This window comes from Bombina bombina, chromosome 5 (genome assembly GCF_027579735.1).
Source record: "Bombina bombina isolate aBomBom1 chromosome 5, aBomBom1.pri, whole genome shotgun sequence".
Lineage (NCBI taxonomy): Eukaryota > Metazoa > Chordata > Amphibia > Anura > Bombinatoridae > Bombina > Bombina bombina.
The window spans coordinates 137,917,657-137,941,317 of record NC_069503.1 but is presented as its reverse complement, the minus strand read 5'-3'; the positions used below and the strand labels follow the sequence as shown (position 1 = coordinate 137,941,317).

Sequence of the window (23,661 nt, the reverse complement as noted above, 5' to 3'; positions counted from 1 at the left end):
CCCTGTCTTCTAGCATTTTCAACATAGTTAAAAAATTGAAACAATCTTACCAGAATCCTTGCTGTGGAACAGAAACACAGCCTCTCAAGTGTGGCAGTCTTGTAGCATCGCTCTTGACATGAACTTGAGTAAAAAAAACAAGCAGACAGTGAAACTCGTCAACACCGATTGCTTAGGAGCTGTTAGCAGGCAATCTGGATGGGTTCGTGAGAAAGACTCTCCCTGCATCTCCAGACTCTAACTTTCGTCAATGCTCTCAGTGAGTCCCATATCGAAAGGCAGATACCCTTTCTAAGGAACTACTCTGAAATCTCTGACACTTTTTTGCCATCCTCCTGTGACGAAAGCCAAAGAATGATTGGGGGATGAGGCAAGTGGGAGAGGTTTTTAAGCCTTTGGCTGGGGTGTCTTTGCCTCCTCCTGGTGGCCAGGTTTAGTATTTCCCAACAGTAAGGAATGATGCCGTGGACTCTCCTTATATTAAGAAGGAAACTGGGGATTGGGTAATAAAGGGATTATCTATCTTTATAAACAACACAAATTCTGGAGTAGATTGTCCATTTAAGCTGCATTCATCAAGGGAGCAAGGTTGGGGATAATGTACCAGCTAGGCATATAAAAAAATGGTAGAAAAATCTTAGCATTAATGAAGGAGACAATTATGTAAAACAAGTGTGTGAGGAGTATATAAATCCACCTTCAATAAGGAAAACAATTACCTTTAAATGTACTATCCAGCTGGCACACACAGTCGGTCCCTTTGCAACAGATTTGTTTTTTAATTTAAATTGTAAGTGATCAGTTCTACAAATTGGAAGGTGTCCGCTCATCCTGAACTATATCCACACTCACACACTACATAGCACATTCATCAGGACACCAGAGTGTAAATAGTGTTTTCATTGCCAGAGGATTTGTTTGGAGCTTATCGTACGAGAATGAATAAAGAGAAGTATTTTCAATATGTTTCTTTTCTAATACGTTTCATTATATCCTAGGGGATAAATGCATTCTCTCTGGTAAAGTATAAACAAAACAACTCCTCTTCTAATGAAAACAGTGAGTCACAAAATTATACACATTGCGATCCACTGTTTACATTCTGGCATCCTGAATTAGATGAATGCTATCTATTTATATGTGTATATATGTATTAACAGACGTATATATACAAATACATATATACACACATAAGACATATATATATATATATATATATATATATATACACACACAGTATATATATATATATGTGTGTGTGTGTGTGTGTGTGTGTGCGCACGCGCACATTGGAGCCCTTTGCAGTTAAGTAGATGAAAACATGAAAAAAAAAAAACATAATTTATGTAAGAACTTACCTGATAAATTAATTTCTTTCATATTGGCAAGAGTCCATGAGCTAGTGACGTATGGGATATACAATCCTACCAGGAGGGGCAAAGTTTCCCAAACCTCAAAATGCCTATAAATACACCCCTCACCACACCCACAATTCAGTTTAACGAATAGCCAAGAAGTGGGATGATAAAGAAAGGAGTAAAAAGCATTGACAAAGGAATTGGAATAATTGTGCTTTATACAAAAAAATCATAACCACCATAAAAAGGGTGGGCCCCATGGACTTTTGCCAATATGAAAGAAATGAATTTATCAGGTAATTTCTTACATAAATTATGTTTTCTTTCATGTAATTGGCAAGAGTCCATGAGCTAGTGACGTATGGGATAGCAATACCCAAGATGTGGAACTCCACGCAAGAGTCACTAGAGAGGGAGAGATAAAAAATAAAGACAGCCAATTCCGCTGAAAAAAATGAATCCACAACCCAAATCATAAGTTAAATCTTATAACTGAAAAGAAAAAAACTTTATAAGCAGAAGAATCAAACTGAAACAGCTGCCTGAAGAACTTTTCTACCAAAAACTGCTTCCGAAGAAGCAAAAACATAAAAATGGTAGAATTTAGTAAATGTATGCAAAAGAAGACCAAGTTGCTGCTTTGCAAATCTGATCAACTGAAGCTTCATTCTTAAAAGCCCAGGAAGTGGAAACTGACCTAGTAGAATGAGCTGTAATTCTCTGAGGCAGGGATTTACCCGACTCCAAATAAGCTTGATGAATCAAAAGCTTTAACCAAGATGCCAAAGAAACGGCAGAAGCCTTCTGACCTTTCCTGGAACCAGAAAAGATAACAAATAGACTAGAAGTCTTCTTGAAAACTTTAGTAGCTTCAACATAATATTTCAGAGCTCTCACCACATCCAAAGAATGTAAAGATCTCTCCAAAGAATTCTTAGGATTAGGACACAAAGAAGGGACAACAATTTCTCTACTAATGTTGTTAGAATTCACATCTTTAGGTAAGAATTTAAATGAAGTCCGCAAAACTGCCTTATCCTGATGAAAAATCAGAAAAGGAGATTCACAAGAAAGAGCAGATAATTCAGAAACTCTTCGAGCAGAAGAGATGGCCAAAAGGAACAACACTTTCCAAGAAAGCAATTTAATGTCCAAAGAATGCGTAGGCTCAAACGGAGGAGCCTGTAAAGCCTTTAAAACCAAATTAAGACTCCAAGGAGGAGAGATTGATTTAATGACAGGTTTGATACGAACCAAAGCGTACAAAACAGTGAATATCAGGGAGTTTAGCAATTTTTCTGTGGAATAAAACAGAAAGAGCAGAGATTTGTCCTTTCAAGGAAGTTGCAGACAAACCTTTATCCAAACCATCCTGAAGAAACTGTAAAATTCTAGGAAGTCTAAAAGAATGCCAAGAAAATTTATGAGAACACCATGAAATGTAAGTCTTCCAAACCCGATAATAAATCTTTCTAGAAACAGATTTACGAGCCTGTAATATAGTATTAATCACTGAGTCAGAGAAACCTCTATGACTAAGCACTAGGCGTTCAATTTCCATACCTTCAAATTTAATGATTTGAGATCCTGATGGAAAAACGGACCTTGAGATAGAAGGTCTGGCCTTAATGGAAGTGGCCAAGGTTGGCAACTGGACATCAGAACAAGATCCGCATACCAAAACCTGTGAGCCCATGCTGGAGCCACCAGCAGCACAAACGATTGCTCCATGATGATTTTGGAGATCACTCTTGGAAGAAGAACTAGAGGCGGAAAAATATAAGCAGATTGATAACCCCAAGGAAGTGTCAATGCATCCACTGCTTCCGCCTGAGGATCCCTGGACCTGGACAGGTACCTGGGAAGTTTCTTGTTTAGATGAGATGCCATCAGATCTATTTCTGGAAGCACCCACATCTGAACAATTTGAGAAAACACATCTGGGTGAAGAGACCACTCTCCCGGATGTAAAGTTTGATGACTGAGATAATCCGCTTCCCAATTGTTTATACCTGGGATATGGACCGCAGAAATTAGACTGGAGCTGGATTCCACCCAAACAAGTATCCGGGATACTTCTTTCATAGCCTGAGGACTGTGAGTCCCACCCTGATGATTGACATACGCCACATTTGTGACATTGCCTGTCTGGAAACAAATGAACAGTTCTCTCTTCAATAGAGGACAAAACTGAAGAGCTCTGAGAATCGCACGAGTTCCAAAATATTGATTGGTAATCTCGCCTCTTGAGATTTCCAAACCCCTTGTGCTGTCAGAGATCCCCAAACAGCTCCCCAACCTGAAAGACTTGCATCTGTTGTGATTACAGTCCAGGTTGGACAAACAAAAGAGGCCCCTAGAATTATACGATGGTGATGTACCACCAAGTCAGAGAAAGTCGAGTATTGGGATTTAAGAATATTAATTGTGATATCCTTGTATAATCCCTGCACCATTGATTCAGCATACAAAGCTGGAGAGGTCTCATATGAAAACGAGCAAAGGGGATCGCGTCCGATGCTGCAGTCATGAGACCTAAAACGTCCATGCACATAGCTACTGAAGGGAATGACTGAGACTGAAGGTTCCGACAGGCTGAAACCAATTTTAAACGTCTCTTGTCTGTCAGAAACAAAGTCATGGACACTGAATCTATCTGGAAACCTAAAAAGGTTACCCTTGACTGAGGAATCAACGAACTCTTTGGTAAATTGATCCTCCAACCATGTCTTTGAAGATACAACACTAGTTGATTCGTGTGAGATTCTGCAGAACGTAAAGACTGAGCTAGAACCAAGATATCGTCCAAATAAGGAAACACTGCAATACCCGCTCTCTGATTACAGAGAGTAGGGCACCAAGAACCTTAGAAAAGATTCTTGGAGCTGTCGCTAGGCCAAAAGGAAGAGCAACAAACTGGTAATGTTTGTCTTGAAAAGAGAATCTCAGGAACTGATAGTGATCTGGATGAATCGGAATATGAAGATATGTATCCTGTAAATCTATTGTGGACATATAATGCCCTTGCTGAACAAAAGGCAGAATAATCCTTATAGTCACCATTTTGAATGTTGGTACTCTTACATAACGATTCAAGATCTTTAGATTCTGAAACGGAACCGGCATGATTACCCCTGATAACTCCAGGTCTGAAACACACTTCAGGAAAGCCTGGGCTTTCTCTGGGTTCACTGCAATGCGTGAAAGAAAAAAAATCTTCTCACAGGCGGTCTTACTCGGAAACCAATTCTGTACCCCTGAGAGACAATGCTCTGAATCCAATGATTTTGGACTGAATTGAACCAAACATCTTTGAAAATTTTTATTCTGCCCCCTACCAGCTGAGCTGGAGTGAGGGCCGCACCCTCATGTGGACTTGGGGGCTGGTTTAAATCTCTCAAATGGCTTGGATTTATTCCAGATTGAGGAAGGCTTCCAATTGGAAACAGATTCCTTAGGGGAAGGATTAGATTTCTGTTCTTTATTAAGTCGAAAGGAACGAAAACGGTTAGAAGCTTTAAATTTACCCTTAGACTTTTTATCCGGAGGCAAAAAAGCTCCCTTCCCCCCAGTGACAGTTGAAATTATTGAATCCAACTGAGAACCAAATAATTTATTACCTTGGAAAGAAAGAGATAGCAATGTCGATTTAGAAGTCATATGAAAATTCCATGATTTAAGCCATAAAGCTCTTCTAGCTAAAATAGCTAAAGACATATGTCTAACATCAATTCTGATTATATCAAAAATGGCATCTCAAATGAAATTATTAGCATGTTGAATTAATTTAACAATGCTAGACACATTATGATCCGATACTTGCTGCGCTAAAGTTTCCAACCAAAAAGTTGAAGCAGCTGCAACATCAGCCAAAGAAACAGCATAGCCCTCTGACATAGAAAAAAGGCCAGAGGCAAATGGAATGGGGTCTTAAATAATGAAAATGTTTGGCGCCAAGTATGACGCACCACAAACAGAAAAATATTTTTTGGAGCAAAAAACGTCCGGAAACGAAAGACTAGCGTCATAGATGACGCAACCTTGTGAAGGACTCTGCGCTAAGACGCCAAAAATGACGAATTTGCGTCAACGAACGTAACTTTTGCGTCAAAAAAAACTTGTGCCAAGAATGACACAATAAATTTTAACATTCTGCGCTCTTGCGAGCCTAATACAGACCGCAATTTAGAAAAAGAGTCAATTTGAAAGAAGACTAAACCCCAGGTAAGAATTTTTTTTTCTTAAAATGCATTTCCCAGATATGAAACCTACAGTCTGCAAAAAGGAAATATACTGAAAACCTGAATCATGGCAAATATCAGTACATACGTATATTTAGAACTTTATATATAAAGTGCCAAACCATAGCTGAGAGTGTCTTAAGTAAATGAAACATACTTACCAAAAGACACCCATCCACATAAAGCAGATAGCCAAACAAGTTCTGAAACGGTTATCAGTAGAGGTAATGGAATATGAGAGTATATCGTCGATCTGAAAAGGGAGGTAGGAGATGAATCTCTACGACCGATAACAGAGAACCTATGAAATAAATCTCCGTTAGGAGGACCATCGCATTCAATAGCTGATACTCCCTTCACATCCCTCTGATTCACTGTACTCTGAGAGGAATCGGGCTTCAAAAAAGCTGAGAAGCGCATATCAACGTAGAAATCTTAGCACAAACTTACTTCACCACATCAATAGGAGGCAAAGTTTGTAAAACTGATTTGTGGGTGTGGTGAGGGGTGTATTTATAGGCATTTTGAGATTTGGGAAACTTTGCCCCTCCTGGTAGGATTGTATATCCCATACGTCACTAGCTCATGGACTCTTGCCAATTACATGAAAGAAAATATTTATGCAATATTTATTTTTACTGTAAATATTTGACATTAGAATGTTCTGCACAAAACATATATATTTATTTATTTAAAATATATTCTATGTGTGTGTATGTATGTATGTATGTTACGGGTAAAGTCAGAAATTGGGTAATCCTAGGATTACCCAGTGGCTGTAGGTAAAGCCCAAAATAAGATCATACTTTGGACTTTACTAGGATTACCCAAATGCTTCTGGATAAAGCTAATAAAATCATTAATTGTGCTTTACCCAGATGCTAGGAAAACACACCAACAGTAAATAAAACATTTTTATTTTAGATTACACAAACACTTATGTTTCTTACAATGTTTTTGTTACAACAACAACAGGTAATTAAACATTTATATATTTCATATGTGGATTTTTCATATGTTTTGTACCATGTTTTTACAACAACAGGAAATGAAACATTTTTACAACAAAAACAACAACATAAAACATTTTTATTTTTGATATGTGGATTTTTCATATGTTTTTTACCATGTTTTTTTACAACAGGAAATTAAACATTTTTTCGTTATTGTGTTCTTGGATAAATCGTACTGTGTCGCACATGCATTCTGTCTGAGAAACTTTAATAGCACGATGTGGGGGGGACACACTGGTTAGGTTCCCAGAGGCAGTTGCGGCGCCCTAGGCTCTGATTGGAACAGAACTCTCTAGAACGTATCTGCCTTTGTCCATTAATGCATGATTTGATTAGTCCGTGTCTCTGTGAGGTCACTGGATGCACAACCAATCAGATAAGTTCATGCATTAATGGCCAAGGGCAGATACACTCCAGAGTTATTTTCTAATCAGAGCCTTGGGCGCCGCAAATGCCTCTGGAAACCTAACCATGGGTCCCACCCCCCACAACGTGGTTTTAAAGGTTCTCGGACAGACCGGACTGTTATCCAACGGACATTTGTCTGTCAAATTATTATCTGTTGCAAATGCATTCTGTCTGAGAACCTTTAAAAGCACCTTGTGGGGGGGTGAAACCCATGGTTAGGTTCCCAGAGATGGTTGCGGAGCACGAGGCTCTGTTTAGAACAGAACTATCTGGAGTGAATCTACCCTCAGCCGTTAATACGTGATCTTATCTGATTGGTTGTGCATCCAGTGACCTCACAGAGACACAGACCAATCAGATCATGCATTAACGGTCGAGGGCAAATATGCTCCAGAGAGTTCTGTTCTAATCAGAGCCTCGGGTGCCGCAACCCCCTCTGGGAACCTAACCATGGGTCCCGATCCCCCACAACCTGCTTTTAAAGTTTCTTGGACAGAATGCGTGTGCGACAGACAGTCCGATCTACACAAGAACACAACAACACGAAAATGTTTAATTTCCTGTTGTTGTAAAAAAAAAAAAAAACATGGTAGAAAACATATGAAAAATAAAAATATTTAATTTTGAAAAATATAAATGTTTCATGAATAAAAATGTTTCATGTTGTTGTTGTTAAAGTGTTTAATTTCCTGTTGTAACAAAAACATTGTAAGAAACATAAGTGTTTGCGTAATCCAAAATAAATAAGTGTAATTTACTGTTGGTGTGTTTTCCTAGCATTACCTGGGTAAAGCACAATTAATGATTTTATTAGCTTTATCCAGAAGCATTTGGGTAATCCTAGGATTACCCGGGTAAAGTCCAAAGTATGATCTTATTTTGGGCTTTACGCAAAGCCACTGGGTAATCCTAGGATTACCCGGGTAATCCTACGATTACCCAGATTTCTGACTTTACCCGTAACACACATATATATATATATATATATATATATATATATATATATATATACACACACACACACACACACACATACATACATACCCCTATATGTAATCATGTATGTACAGGGAGTGCATAATTATTAGGCAAATGAGTATTTTGACCACATCATCCTCTTTATGCATGTTGTCTTACTCCAAGCTGTATAGGCTCGAAAGCCTACTATCAATTAAGCATATTAGGTGATGTGCATCTCTGTAATGAGAAGGGGTGTGGTCTAATGACATCAACACCCTATATCAGGTGTGCATAATTATTAGGCAACTTCCTTTCCTTTGGCAAAATGGGTTAAAAGAAGGACTTGACAGGCTCAGAAAAGTCAAAAATAGTGAGATATCTTGCAGAGGGATGCAGCACTCTTAAAATTGCAAAGCTTCTGAAGCGTGATCATCGAACAATCAAGCGTTTCATTCAAAATAGTCAACAGGGTCGCAAGAAGCGTGTGGAAAAACCAAGGCGCAAAATAACTGCCCATGAACTGAGAAAAGTCAAGCGTGCAGCTGCCAAGATGCCACTTGCCACCAGTTTGGCCATATTTCAGAGCTGCAACATCACTGGAGTGCCCAAAAGCACAAGGTGTGCAATACTCAGAGACATGGCCAAGGTAAGAAAGGCTGAAAGACGACCACCACTGAACAAGACACACAAGCTGAAACGTCAAGACTGGGCCAAGAAATATCTCAAGACTGATTTTTCTAAGGTTTTATGGACTGATGAAATGAGAGTGAGTCTTGATGGGCCAGATGGATGGGCCCGTGGCTGGATTGGTAAAGGGCAGAGAGCTCCAGTCCGACTCAAACGCCAGCAAGGTGGAGGTGGAGTACTGGTTTGGGCTGGTATCATCAAAGATGAGCTTGTGGGGCCTTTTCGGGTTGAGGATGGAGTCAAGCTCAACTCCCAGTCCTACTGCCAGTTTCTGGAAGACACCTTCTTCAAGCAGTGGTACAGGAAGAAGTCTGCATCCTTCAAGAAAAACATGATTTTCATGCAGGACAATGCTCCATCACACGCGTCCAAGTACTCCACAGCGTGGCTGGCAAGAAAGGGTATAAAAGAAGAAAATCTAATGACATGGCCTCCTTGTTCACCTGATCTGAACCCCTTTGAGAACCTGTGGTCCATCATCAAATGTGAGATTTACAAGGAGGGAAAACAGTACATTTGTTTTTTGTTAAGTTGCCTAATAATTATGCACAGTAATAGTCACCTGCACACACAGATATCCCCCTAAAATAGCTATAACTAAAAACAAACTAAAAACTACTTCCAAAACTATTCAGCTTTGATATTAATGAGTTTTTTGGGTTCATTGAGAACATGGTTGTTGTTCAATAATAAAATTAATCCTCAAAAATACAACTTGCCTAATAATTCTGCACTCCCTGTATAAATATATATATATATATAAATAATTGTACCAAAATAATATATATATATATATATATATATACACACACACACATATTTATTTATTTAAGAATAAATAAAACATATTCTTGTATGTGAAGAACATTGGAATGTGAAATATTCATATTTTCATGTCAGGTTAGTGCATAACCAACACTAATATATTAATACGCTTTATACCGCTGTGATTACCTTGTATCTAAGCCTCTGTACACTGCCCCCTTATTTCAGTTCTTTTGACAGACTTGCATTTTAGCCAGTGTCCTCTCCTAAATAACTCCATGGCAGTGAGCACAATGTTATCTATATGAAACAGATGAACTAGCATTGTCTAGCTTTAAAAGTTAATAAAATGCACCGACATAAAAGGCGGCCTTCAAGGGCTTAGCAATCAGCCTATGAGCCTACCTAGGTTTAGCAAAGAATACCAAGAGAAATTGACTCATTTGATGATAAAAGTAAATTGGAAAGTTGTTTAAAATTACATGCCCTATCTGAACCATGAAAGTTTAATTTTGACTTTACCGTCCCTTTAATTTTGGCTGTACTGTCCATTTAAGGCACTCGTGACTCTAAAGTAAAAACAAACTAAAGTCTTTACTCCCCCAGCTGGCTGTACTCCTCCACAACACATTTTAGGGTGTCAAAAGCCATCTGGAAGTCCTCGTCCTCACAGCCATATTTGTTGAACCAGTGTAAGTAGGCACGAGCCTCATACATGGCCTGAGCTCTTTGTATTACACTCTTCATCAGGTCTGCTGCATTGGAGTGGTTGGCACAGACTGTCAGCGAGTGACTGTGACATGAAGGGTCTAGAATGTTTTCCGAGGCTGAAAGAAAAGATATATTTATATAGAGAAGAATCAGTAGGTAAAAAATACAATACTTCTGGAACTAAATACAATCATCACTCTCCTAAAGGGATATGAAACCCAAGCATTTTCTATTGTAATTCAGCCAAAGCAAACCATTTAAAAAATGTACTTCTATTCTGTCATTTGCTTTTTCCCCATGGTATTCTATCGGTATCTGGAGCACTACGCTGCAGGAAATAATGCTGCCATCTAGTGCTCTTGCACATGGATAACATGCTTGCAAAACTCCTGCCATATAATGCTCCAGACACGTGCACGCTCCTGAGCTCACAGCCCTGCTTTTCAGCAAAACATACCAAGAACATGAAGAAAATTTGATAATAGAAATAAATCAGAAATTAGTTTAAAATTGTATGTTCTATTTGAATCATGAAAGAAAAATGTGGGGCTTTATGTCCCTTTAACATAAATATGTGCAGAAGGACTAAAAGTGGCAATGATTGTGTAAAGCTACAAGAACTAAAGAGACCTTGGCTATGGCCGATAAATACAAACAGGAATCACAAAAAACTACAGGGCAATTTATAGCATCTCAGGGAGGACTACAATGCTACGTTCCTCTTACCTACACAATTTACCCTCCCACAAGAGAACAAGATAAAAAGGACCAATCTAGTGACAGGTTCCTACTGACATCCCCAGAATGTGCCTTTATGAAAATGACCCAAACTATCGAGAGTTTAACTCATTTCATGTCACAATAAAACATTATCAAAACAACATATTCCCTACTAAGTAATTTTACAACCCTATGCTTTTTTTGTGCGCCATGTGACATACAACAAATGATTTTTCTGTGGTTGGTTAACAGCAGCACAGACCTCATTTCCTACATATTTAACACACACATATTATGGATCCATATTTGATATACATTCTCCTACCTAAAAAACCTTAGGATTACATGACCATGTTTTTCAATACAAATTAGCCATTTAAAACAAGAATATAAAATATGTATTTTGCGCCTTTGCACCTTCTTTCAATGTATGCAGAAAAGTAATTGAAATAAAATATCTAAACATAAAAATACTGAATGAGATTTAAACTAATGAAAATTCTGATTCCACAAGGGGAGTGACGTAACTTATCTTGATAATGTGTGCTTGCTACCAGCCTGGTTTCAGTGGTAGAACCCCTTGTTTCAATTAGGCATCTTAGAAATATATTATGAGAAAGGCCTCTTTAAAGTCACCAGACCTCACATTGCTATAATGTTATGACAATCATCTGGCAGTTGGACATAGACAGGGCCACTCATTTATAAGTGTGTGATTGTAATTCGGGTGGAAAACACCAGCTGTATAGAGGAGTAGGAGACCCATATTTGAAAGAGGTTAATCCCCTCTTTTATACAAGGGGTAATTTGTGTGCATGGTGCATGCGCTCTTTATCACATAGGGGATCTTTGGAGACACTACTTCCAATATATGAAATACAGTGTGTAGTTGATTGCATTAGATCATAAACAATTACTCTATTTTGTTGATTCACCAACATCCTTTTGCAGGGATGATAAAGAGCAGCAGCTTAACATGTAGGGCAGGGGGTAGTTATTAAAAGAAAATCCTCTACAGCAGTTTATTTAACCATGCAGACGTAATCAAATCTCAGAACAATAGTAGCTACGCTGCACTGTATTGCACATATTTGTGTTCTGTTGACGGCATTGTACAATATTAAAACCGATATTGGCATTTGAAAGATAATGTCACTACTACACCAAGATGAAGATTTGTAATGCTAACCACTGCTGTGATGTCTGAGGTGGGGATATGAGGATATGCTTGAGCGCCAGTGGTTAATCATTGGCTTAGCCATGTTAAGAGACATCCACAAAAGATTACTCTTAAATTGTAACCATTTGGTTTCCATTAATGGACAGTGTTGGGAATTACTGGTTCAGTAAACAGCCGTCTTTGTACATCCAGGTCAAGTATAGACAAAGAACTTCTTTATAGAGAACTAAAGATTGCACTCACCTGTCCAGTAGTCAATGGGAAAAGGATTCCAGGGAACACAGTGGTAAGACTGCTTGAGTTTCATCAGCAATAAGTCCCTGGCAAGGAACATCGAATCATCTTGGGAGCTACGAGCTGCTGCAAGGACCGCCAGGCTGTGGTGCTGGGATCAGCTGGTTAAGGATCATTATACAGTACCATGATAGCATAGCATTTAAAGAGACACAAAACCAAATTGCTTTATTTCATGATTCATATAGAAATGTACAATTTAATAAAAAACAAAAACTAACGTCTATAATCAAATGTACTTTGTTCTCTTGGTATCTTTTGTTCAAAAGCAGGTAGGTATCATGCACATCTGGAGGATTATATGAGAGAAGTTTTACAATAACGCTTTTAACAATGTTCTATATTGTGCAAACACTGCTGCCATATAGATCTCCAGACGTGCATATTGCCTACCCAGATATCTCTTCAACAAAGAATACTATAAGAATTAAGTACAATTTTTAAATTGTACACTAACTGAATCACAAAATTATAATTTTTACTTATATGTCTCTTTAAAAAACAAACAAAAAAACATAATTTATGTAAGAACTTACCTGATAAATTCATTTCTTTCATATTAGCAATAGTCCATGAGCTAGTGACGTATGGGATATACATTCCTACCAGGAGGGGCAAAGTTTCCCAAACCTTAAAATGCCTATAAATACACCCCTCACCACACCCACAATTCAGTTTAACGAATAGCCAAGAAGTGGGGTGATAAGAAAAAAGTGCGAAAGCATATAAAATAAGGAATTGGAATAATTGTGCTTTATACAAAAAAATCATAACCACCACAAAAAAGGGCGGGCCTCATGGACTCTTGCTAATATGAAAGAAATGAATTTATCAGGTAAGTTCTTACATAAATTATGTTTTCTTTCATGTAATTAGCAAGAGTCCATGAGCTAGTGACGTATGGGATAATGACTACCCAAGATGTGGATCTTTCCACACAAGAGTCACTAGAGAGGGAGGGATAAAATAAAGACAGCCAATTCCTGCTGAAAATAATCCACACCCAAAATAAAGTTTAATGAAAAACATAAGCAGAAGATTCAAACTGAAACCACTGCCAGAAGAACTTTTCTACCAAAACTGCTTCAGAAGAAGAAAACACATCAAAATGGTAGAATTTAGAAAAAGTATGCAAAGAGGACCAAGTTGCTGCTTTGCAAATCTGATCAATCGAAGCTTCATTCCTAAACGCCCAGGAAGTAGAAACTGAACTAGTAGAATGAACTGTAATCCTTAGAGGCGGAGTTTTACCCGACTCGACATAAGCATGATGAAATAAAGATTTCAACCAAGATGCCAAAGAAATGGCAGAAGCTTTCTGGCCTTTTCTAGAACCGGAAAAGATAACAAATAAACTAGAAGTCTTACGGAAAGACTTAGTAGCTTCAACATAATATCTCAAAGCTCTAACAACATCCAAAGAATGCAACGATTTCTCCCTAGAATTCTTAGGATTAGGACATAATGAAGGAACCACAAATTCTCTACTAATGTTGTTGGAATTCACAACTTTAGGTAAAAAATCAAAAGAAGTTCGCAAGACCGCCTTATCCTGATGAAAAATCAGAAAAGGAGACTCACAAGAAAGAGCAGATAATTCAGAAACTCTTCTGACAGAAGAGATTGCCAAAAGGAACAAAACTTTCCAAGAAAGTAATTTAATGTCCAATGAATGCATAGGTTCAAACGGAGGAACTTGAAGAGCCCCCAGAACCAAATTCAAACTCCAAAGAGGAGAAATTGACTTAATGACAGGTTTTATACGAACCAAAGCTTGTACAAAACAAAGAATATCAGGAAGAATAGCAATCTTTCTATGAAAAAGAACAGAAAGAGCAGAGATTTGACCTTTCAAGGAACTTGCGGACAAACCCTTATCTAAACCATCCTGAAGAAACTGTAAAATTCTCGGTATTCTAAAAGAATGCCAAAAAATGATGAGAAAGACACCAAGAAATATAAGTCTTCCAGACTCTATAATATATCTCTCTAGATACAGATTTACACGCCTGTAACATAGTATTAATCACAGAGTCAGAGAAACCTCTTTGACCCAGAATCAAGCGTTCAATCTCCATACCTTTAAATTTAAGGATTTCAGATCCTGATGGAAAAAAGGACCTTGCGACAGAAGGTCTGGTCTTAACGGAAGAGTCCACGGATGGCAAGAGGCCATCCGGACCAGATCCGCATACCAAAACCTGTGAGGCCATGCCGGAGCTACCAGCAGAACAAACGAGCATTCCTTCAGAATCTTGGAGATTACTCTTGGAAGAAAAACTAGAGGCAGAAAGATATAGGCAGGATGATACTTCCAAGGAAGTGAAAAATGCATCCACTGCCTCCGCCCGAGGATCCCGGGATCCGGACAGATACCAGGGAAGTTTCTTGTTTAGATGAGAAGCCATCAGATCTATTTCTGGGAGTTCCCACATTTGAACAATCTGAGGAAATACCTCTGGGTGAAGAGACCATTCGCCCAAGTGCAACGTTTGGCGACTGAGATAATCCGCTTTCCAATTGTCCATACCTGGGATATGAACCGCAGAGATTAGACAGGAGCTGGATTCCGCCCAAACCAAAATTCGAGATACTTCTTTCATAGCCAGAGGACTGTGAGTCCCTCCTTGATGATTGATGTATGCCACAGTTGTGACATTGTCTATCTGAAAACAAATGAACAACTCTCTCTTCAGAAGAGGCCAAGACTGAAGAGCTCTGAAAATTGCACGGAGTTCCAAAATATTGATCGGAAATCTCACCTCCTGAGATTCCCAAACCCCTTGTGCCGTCAGATACCCTCACACAGCTCCCCAACCTGTAAGACTTGCATCTGTTGAGATTATAGTCCAGGTCGGAAGAACAAAGAAGCCCCCTGAACTAAACGATGGTGATCTGTCCACCATGTCAGAGAGTGTCGTAAAATCGGTTTAAAGATATTAATTGAGATATCTTTGAGTAATCCCTGCACCATTGGTTCAGCATACAGAGCTGAAGAGGTCGCATGTGAAAACGAGCAAAGGAGATCGCATCTGATGCGGCAGTCCTAAGACCTAACATTTCCATGCATAAGGCTACCAAAGGGAATGATTGTGACTGAAGGTTTTGACAAGCTGATATCAATGTTAAACTTCTCTTGTCTGACAAGGACAGAGTCATAGACACTGAATCTATCTAGAAACCTAAAAAGGTTACCCTTGTCTGAGGAATCAATGAACTGATTGGTAAATTGATCCTCCAACCATGAACTTGAAGAAACAACACAAGTCGATTCGTATGAGATTCTTCGAAAATGAGAAGACTGAGCAAGTACCAAGATATCTTCCAAATAAGGAAATACCAAAACCCTGTTCTCTGATTACAGAAAGAAGGGCACCGAGAACCTTTGAAAAAAATTCTTGGAACTGAGGCTAGGCCAAACGGTAGAGCCACAAAACTGGTAATGCTTGTCTAAAAAGAGAATCTCAGACACTAAAAGTGATCTGGATGAATCGGAATATGCAGATACACATCCTGTAAATCTATTGTAGACATATAATGCCCTTGCTAAACAAAAGGCAGGATTGTCCTACAGTAACCATCTTGAATGTTGGTATCCTAACATAACGATTCAATAATGATAGATCCGGAACTGGTCTGAAGGAATTGACCTTCTTTGGTACAATGAAGAGATAAAATAAAACCCCAGCCCCTGTTCCAGAACTGGAACTGGCATAATTACTCCAGCCAACTCTAGATCTGAAACACATTTCAGAAATGCTGAGCCTTGCTGTGTTAACTGGGACACGGGAAAGAAAAAAATCTCTTAGCAGGAGGCCTTAACTTGAAGCCAATTCTGTACCTTTCTGAAACAATGTTCTGAAACCAGAGATTGAGAACGGAATTGATCCAAATTTCTTTGAAGAAAACGTAATCTGCCGCATACCAGCTGAGCTGGAATAAGGACCGCACCTTCATAGGTACTTAGGAGCTGGCTATAGGTTTCTATAAGGCTTGGATATATACCAAACTGGAAATAGTTTCCAAACTGATACCGCTCCTGAGGATGAAGGATCAGGCTTTTGTTCCTTGTTGTGAGGAAAGGAACGAAAATGATTATTTACCCTGGAAAAAAAGGGAAAGCAAAGTCGACTTAGAAGACATATCAGCATTCCAAGTTGAATCCATAAAGCTTTTCTAGCTAAAATAGCTAGAGACATATACCTGACATCAACTCTAATGATATCAAAAGATGGTATCACCAATAAAATTATTAGCATGTTATAGAATAATAATAATGCTATAAAATTATGATCTGTTACTTGTTGCGCTAAAGCTTCTAACCAAAAAGGTGAAGCTGCAGCAACATCCGCTAAAAATATAGCAGGTCTAAGAAGATTACCTGAACATAAGTAAGCTTTTCTTAGAAAGGATTCAATTTTCCTATCTAAAGGATCCTTAAATGAAGTACTATCTGCCGTAGGAATAGTAGTACATTAGCAGGAGTAGAGACAGCCCCATAACCTTAGGGATTTTTGTCCCAAAAAACTCTAATCTGTCAGATGGCACAGGATATAATTGCTTAAACGTCTAGAAGGAGTAAATAAATTACCCAAATTATTCCATTCCCTGGAAATTACTTCAGAAATAGCATCAGGGAGATTAAACACTTCTGGAATAACTACAGGAGATTTAAAAAACCTTATTTAAACGTTTACATTTAGTATCAAGAGGACCAGAATCCTCTATTTCTAATGCAAATAATACTTCTTTAAGTAAAGAACGAATAAATTCCATCTTGAACAAATACAAAGATTTAACAGCATCAACCTCTGAGACAGAAACCTCTGAACCAGAAGAACCATTATCAGTATCAGAATGATGATGTTCATTTAAAAATTCATCTGAAAAAAGAGAAGTTTTAAAAGACTTTTATGTATACTAGAAGGAGAAATAACAGACATAGCCTTCTTAATGGATTTAAAAAATAAAATCTCTTATGTTATCAGGAACACTCTGAAAATTAGATGTTGACGGAACAGCAACAGGTAATGTAACATTACTAAAGGAAATTTTATCTGCATTAATAAGTTTGACATGACATGCAATACAAACAACAGCTGGAGAAACAGATACCAAAAGTTTATAGCAGATACACTTAGCTTGGTAGCTCCAGCACTGGGCAGTGATTTTCCTGAAGTATCTTCTGACTCAGTTGCAACGTGGAACATCTTGCAATATGTAAAAGAAAAAAACAACATATAAAGCAAAATTGATCAAATTCCTTAAATGACAGTTTCAGGAATGGGAAAAAAATGCCAGTGAACAAGCTTCTAGCAACCAGAAGCAATAAATAATGAGACTTAAATAATGTGGAGACAAAAATGACGCCCATATTTTTTAGCGCCAAAAAAGACGCCCACATTATTTGGCGCCTAAATGCTTTTGGCGCCAAAAATGACGCCACATCCGGAACGCCGACATTTTTGACGCAAAAAAAACGTCAAAAAATGACGCAACTTCCGGCGATACGTATGACGCCGGAAACAGAAAAAAAAATTTTGCGCCAAAAAAGTCTGCGCCAAGAATGACGCAATAAAATGAAGCATTTTCTGCCCCCGCGAGCCTAACAACCCACAGGGAAAAAGTCAAATTTTTTAAGGTAAGAAAAAATGATTGAAACAAATGCATTTATCCCAAATATGAAACTGACTGTCTGAAAAATAAGGAATGTTGAACATTCTGAGTCAAGGCAAATAAATGTTTGAATACATATATTTAGAACTTTATAAACAAAGTGCCCAACCATAGCTTAGAGTGTCACAGAAAATAAGATTTACTTACCCCAGGACACTCATCTACATGTTTGTAGAAAGCCAAACCAGTACTGAAACGAGAATCAGAAGAGGTAATGGTATATATAAGAGTATATCGTCGATCTGAAAAGGGAGGTAAGAGATGAATCTCTACGACCGATAACAGAGAACCTATGAAATAGACCCCGTAGAAGGAGATCACTGCATTCAAATAGGCAATACTCTCCTCACATCCCTCTGACATTCACTGCACGCTGAGAGGAAAACCGGGCTCCAACTTGCTGCGGAGCGCATATCAACGTAGAATCTAGCACAAACTTACTTCACCACCTCCATCGGAGGCAAAGTTTGTAAAACTGAATTGTGGGTGTGGTGAGGGGTGTATTTATAGGCATTTTAAGGTTTGGGAAACTTTGCCCCTCCTGGTAGGAATGTATATCCCATACGTCACTAGCTCATGGACTCTTGCTAATTACATGAAAGAAAAAACATAATTTATGCTTACCTGATAAATTTATTTCTCTTGTAGTGTATCCAGTCCACGGATCATCCATTACTTATGGAATATATTCTCCTTCCCAACAGGAAGCTGCAAGAGTCCACCCACAGCAAAGCTGCTATATAGCTCCTCCCCTAAGTGCCATATTCAGTCATTCGACCGAAAACATGCAGAGAAAGGAAAAACCATAGGGTGCAGTGGTGACTGTAGTTCAAATGAAAAAATTACCTGCCTTAAAGTGACAGGGCGGGCCGTGGACTGGATACACTACAAGAGAAATAAATTTATCAGGTAAGCATAAATTATGTTTTCTCTTGTTAAGTGTATCCAGTCCACGGATCATCCATTACTTATGGAATACCAATACCAAAGCTAAAGTACACGGATGATGGGAGGGACAAGGCAGGTACTTAAACGGAAGTTACCACTGCCTGTAAAAAACCCTTTCTCCCAAAAATAGCCTCCGAAGAAGCAAGGTATCAAATTTGTTAAATTTGAAAAGTATGAAGCGCAGACCAAGACTCCGTCTTGTAAATCTGTTCAACAGAAGCCACATTTAAAAAAGGCCCAAGTGAAAACCACAGCTCTAGTAGAATGAGCTGTAATCCCTTCAGGAGGCTGCTGTCCAGCAGTCTCATAAGCTAAATGAATTATGCTTTTTAACCAAAAAGACAGAGAGGCTGCTGAAGTCTTTTGACCTCTCCTCTGTCCAGAATAGACAACAAACAAGGTGAACGTTTGATGAAAACTGTAGTAGCTTGTAAGTAAAACATTAAAGCACAAACCACGTCCAATATTGTGTAATAGACGTTCCTTCTTTGAGGAAGGATTAGGATACAAGCATGGAACAACTATCTCTTGAGTGATGTACTTGTTAGATACCACCTTAGGAAAAAACCCAGGTTGGTACGCAGGACTACCTTATCCGTACGAAGGACCAGATAAGGAGAATCACATTGTAACACAGATAACTTGGAGACTCTACGAGTCGAGGAATTAGCTACCCAAAAGGAACTTTCCAAGATAAAGATTAATATCTATGGAACAAAAAAGGTTCAAACGGAACTTCTTGAAGAACCTTAAGAATCAGGTTTAAGCTCCATGGCGGAGCAACAGTTTTAAACACAGGCTTGGATCTAACCAAAGCCTGAACGTCTAGAATACCTGCCAGACACTTGTGCAAAAAAATAGACAGAGTAAAAATCTGTCCCCTTTTAAGGAATTAGCTGACAACCCTTTTCTCAAAAACATCTTGGAGAAAAGATAATATCCTGGGAATCCAGACTTTACTCCATGAGTAACCCTTGGATTCATAACAATCAGATATTTACACCATATCTATGTTCAATTTTCCTAGAGACAGGCTTTCATGTCTGTATTAAGGTATCAATGACTGACTCGGAGAAGCCATGCTTTGATAACATCAAGCGTTCAGTCTCCAGGCAGTCCATCTCAGATTGATTCTATTTAGATGGTTGAAAGGACCCTGAGGTAGAGGGACCTGTCTCTGAAGCAGAGACCGTGATGGAAAGGATGACATGTCCACCAGATCTGCATACCAGGTCCTGCGTGGCTACGCAGGCGCTGTCAAAAACACCAAAGCCCTCTCCTGCTTGGTCTTGACCTCCGGAGGAAATCCCACTCCCCCGGAAGAAAAGTCTGACGACTTAGAAAATCCACCTCCCAGTTCTCAACACCTGGGATATGGATAGCTGATAGACAAGAGTGAGTCTCTGTCCAGTAAATTATTGTAAGACTTCTAACATCGCTAGGGAACTTCTGTTCCCCCTTGATGGCTGATGTAAGCCACAGTCGTGTATATTGTCCGACTGAGTATGATGTACCTCAGAGTTGCTAACTGAGGTCAAGTCTGAAGAGCATGGAATATCACTCCCAGTTCCAGAATATTTATTAGAAGGAGGGTCTCCTCCTAAGTCCACTATCCCTGAGCCTTCAGGGAGTTCCAGACTGCATCCCAACCTAAAAGGCTGGCATCTATTGTAACAATTGTCCCATCTGACCTGCGGAAGGTCATACCCTTGGACAGATGGACCCGACATAGTCACCAGAGAAGAGAATCTCTGGTCTCTTGGTCCAGGTTTAACAGGGGGACAAATCTGTGTAATCCCCGTTCCTCTGACTGAGCATGCATAGTTGCAGCGGTCTGAAATGTAGACGTGCAAACGGTACTATGTCCCTTGCCGCTACCATTAAGCCGATTTCATTCATGTACTGAGCCACCGAAGGGCGCGGATGGGATGAAAAAAACACGGCAGAAATTTAGAAACTTTGACAACCTGGACTCCGTCAGGTAAATTTTCATTTCTACAGAATCTATCAGAGTCCCTAGGAGGGAAACCCTTGAGATTGGGAATAGAGAACTCTTTCCTTGTTCACTTTCCACCCATGTGATCTCAGAAATGCCAGTACTACGTCCGTATGAGACTGGGCAATTTGGATGTTTGACGCCTGTATCAGGATGTCGTCTAAATAAGGGGCCACTTCTATGCCCCGCGGTCTAAGGACCGCCAAAGCGACCCCAGAACCTCCATAAAGATTCTTGGGGCTGTAGATATCCCAAAGGAAAGAGCTACAAACTGGTAATGCCTGTCTAGAAAGGCAAACCTGAAAAACGATGGTGATCTTTATGCATCACAATGTGAGGATAAGCATCCTTCAAATCCATTGTAGTCCTCTATTGACTCTCCTGGATCATAGTTAAGATGGTACGAATAGTTTCCATCTTAAATGACGGAATTCTGAGGAATTTGTTTAATATCTTTAGATCCAAAATAGGTCTGAAGGTTCCCTCTCCTTGGGAACCACAAACAGATTTGAGTAAAAACTCTGTCCCTGTTCCTCTCTTGGAACTGGATCGATCTCGTACACAATGTAAGAATGCCTCCTTCTTTATCTGGTTTGCATATAATTGTGAAAGGAGAAATCTCCCCTTTTTTGGGGGGGAATCTTTGAAATCCAGAAGATATCTCTGGGATATAAATTCCAATGCCTAGGGATCCTGGGCATCTCTTGCCCACGCCTGGGCAAAGAATGAAAGTCTGCCCCCTATAGGATCCGTTACCGGATAGGGGTCCGTTCCTTCATGCTGCCTTAGAGGCAGCAGCAGGCTCCTTGGCCTGCTTATCTTTGTTCCAGGTCCGATTGTCTCCAGACCGCCTTGGACTGAGCAAAAATTCCCTCTTGTTTTGCCTTAGAGGAAGAGGATGCCACACCTGCCCTTAAGTTTTTAAAAGGTACGAAAATTAGACTTTTTTTTTTTTTTTTTTTTTTGCCCTTGATTTAGACCTATCCTGAGGAAGGGCATGACCTTTTCCTCCAGTGATATAAGCAATAATCTCCTTCAAACTAGGCCCGAATAGGGTCTGCCCCTTGAAGGAGAGTTAAGTAGCTTATTTATTAAAGTCACGACAGCTGACCATGATATAAGCCATAGCACTTTGCGCGCCAGTATAGTAAAAAACAGAATTCTTAGCCGTTAGTCTAGTCAAATGAACAAGGCATCAGAAAACAAAGGAATTGGCTAGCATAAGCTTGTCAAATATATAGCTAGAGTAGAAACTCTTCTCTCCACCTTAGGAACTGTCTGCCAGAAGTCCCGTGTGGTGGTAACTATTAGAAAACATTCTTCTAAAAAATAGGAGGGGAAGAGAACGGCACACCTGGTCTATCCCATTCCTTATTAAAAATTTTTTTAGTAAATCTCTTTAGGTATTGGAAAAACATCAGTACACACCGGCACTGCATATTATTTATCCAGTCTACACAATTTCTCTGGCCCTGCGATTGTACACATTCATTCAGAGCAGCCAAAGCCTCCCTGAGCAACAAGTGGAGGTTCTCAAGCATAAATTTTAAATGTAGAAATATCAGAATCAGGTTAAATCATCTTCCCTGAGTCAAAAAAAAAAAAAAAAATCACCCACAGACTAAGCATATTGTGAGGTAGTATCATACATGGTTCTTAATGCGTCTGTATGCTCTGTATCTACCCCCAGAGCTAACTGCTTTCCTTTAATTTCAGGTAGTCTGACTAATACTGCTGCCAGAATATTATTCACCACCTTTGCCATGTCTTGTAAAATAAACGCTATGGGCGCCCTTGATGTACTTGGCGCCATTTGAGCGTGAGTCCCTGAAGCGGGAGTCGAAGGGTCTGACACGTGGGGAGAGTTAGTCGGCATAACTTTCCCCTCGACAGAATCCCCTGGTAAAGAAACGCTATGGGTGCCCTTGATGTACTTGGCGCCATTTGAGCGTGAGTCCCTAAAGCGGGAGTCAAAAGGTCTGACACGTGGGGAGAGTTAGTCGGCATAACTACCCCCACGACAGAATCCTCTGGTGATAATGTTTTAAACAGTCATTACAGCTCCTACTTTTGAAGCCCATTTGAGCCCTTCAGAGATGTCCTATAGCATGCAGGGGACTGCTGAGGGAAGCTGAATGTCACTGTTTGTAATTTTAACTGCACCAACTGTAACTTTTATACTATAACAGTGGAAAGCCTCAGGAAACTGTTTCTATGCAAAATTTAAGCCAGCCATGTGGAAAAAAACTTAGGCCCCAATAAGTTTTATCACCAAACATATGTTACAAAACGATTAAACATGCCAGCAAACGTTTTAAAACACATTTTTACAAGAGTATGTATCTCTATTAATAAGCCTGATACCAGTCGCTATCGCTGCATTTAAGGCTTTACTTACATTACTTCGGTATCAGCAGTATTTTCTTAGTCAATTCCATTCCTAGAAAAATATTTTACTGCACATACCTTATCTGCAGGAAAACCTGCACGCCATTCCCCCTCTGAAGTACCTCACTCCTCAGAATGTGTGAGAACAGCAAATGGATCTTAGTTACGTCTGCTAAGATCATAGAAAAACGCAGGCAGATTCTTCTTCCAAATACTGCCTGAGATAAACAGCACACTCCGGTGCCATTTAAAAATAACAAACTTTTGATTGAAGAATAAACTAAGTAGAAAGCACCACAGACTCTCACAACCTCCT

At 39.2% G+C, this 23,661-nt stretch overlaps 1 protein-coding gene across 1 annotated transcript in view; it reads right to left on the bottom strand.

Annotated features, from left to right (window-relative positions):
* Positions 1–9,661: 9,661 nt before the first annotated feature.
* The window catches only part of LOC128660096 (tubulin delta chain-like), a 96,503-nt gene continuing 82,503 nt past the window's right edge, over positions 9,662–23,661 (bottom strand). The window contains exons 10-11 of the mRNA XM_053713723.1: positions 12,287–12,428; positions 9,662–10,259 (exon numbers count right to left, since the gene is read on the bottom strand). Of these exons, the coding sequence (XP_053569698.1) occupies positions 10,027–10,259; positions 12,287–12,428 (375 nt within the window). The 3' untranslated portion in view covers positions 9,662–10,026. The remainder of the gene's footprint in view (positions 10,260–12,286; positions 12,429–23,661) is intronic.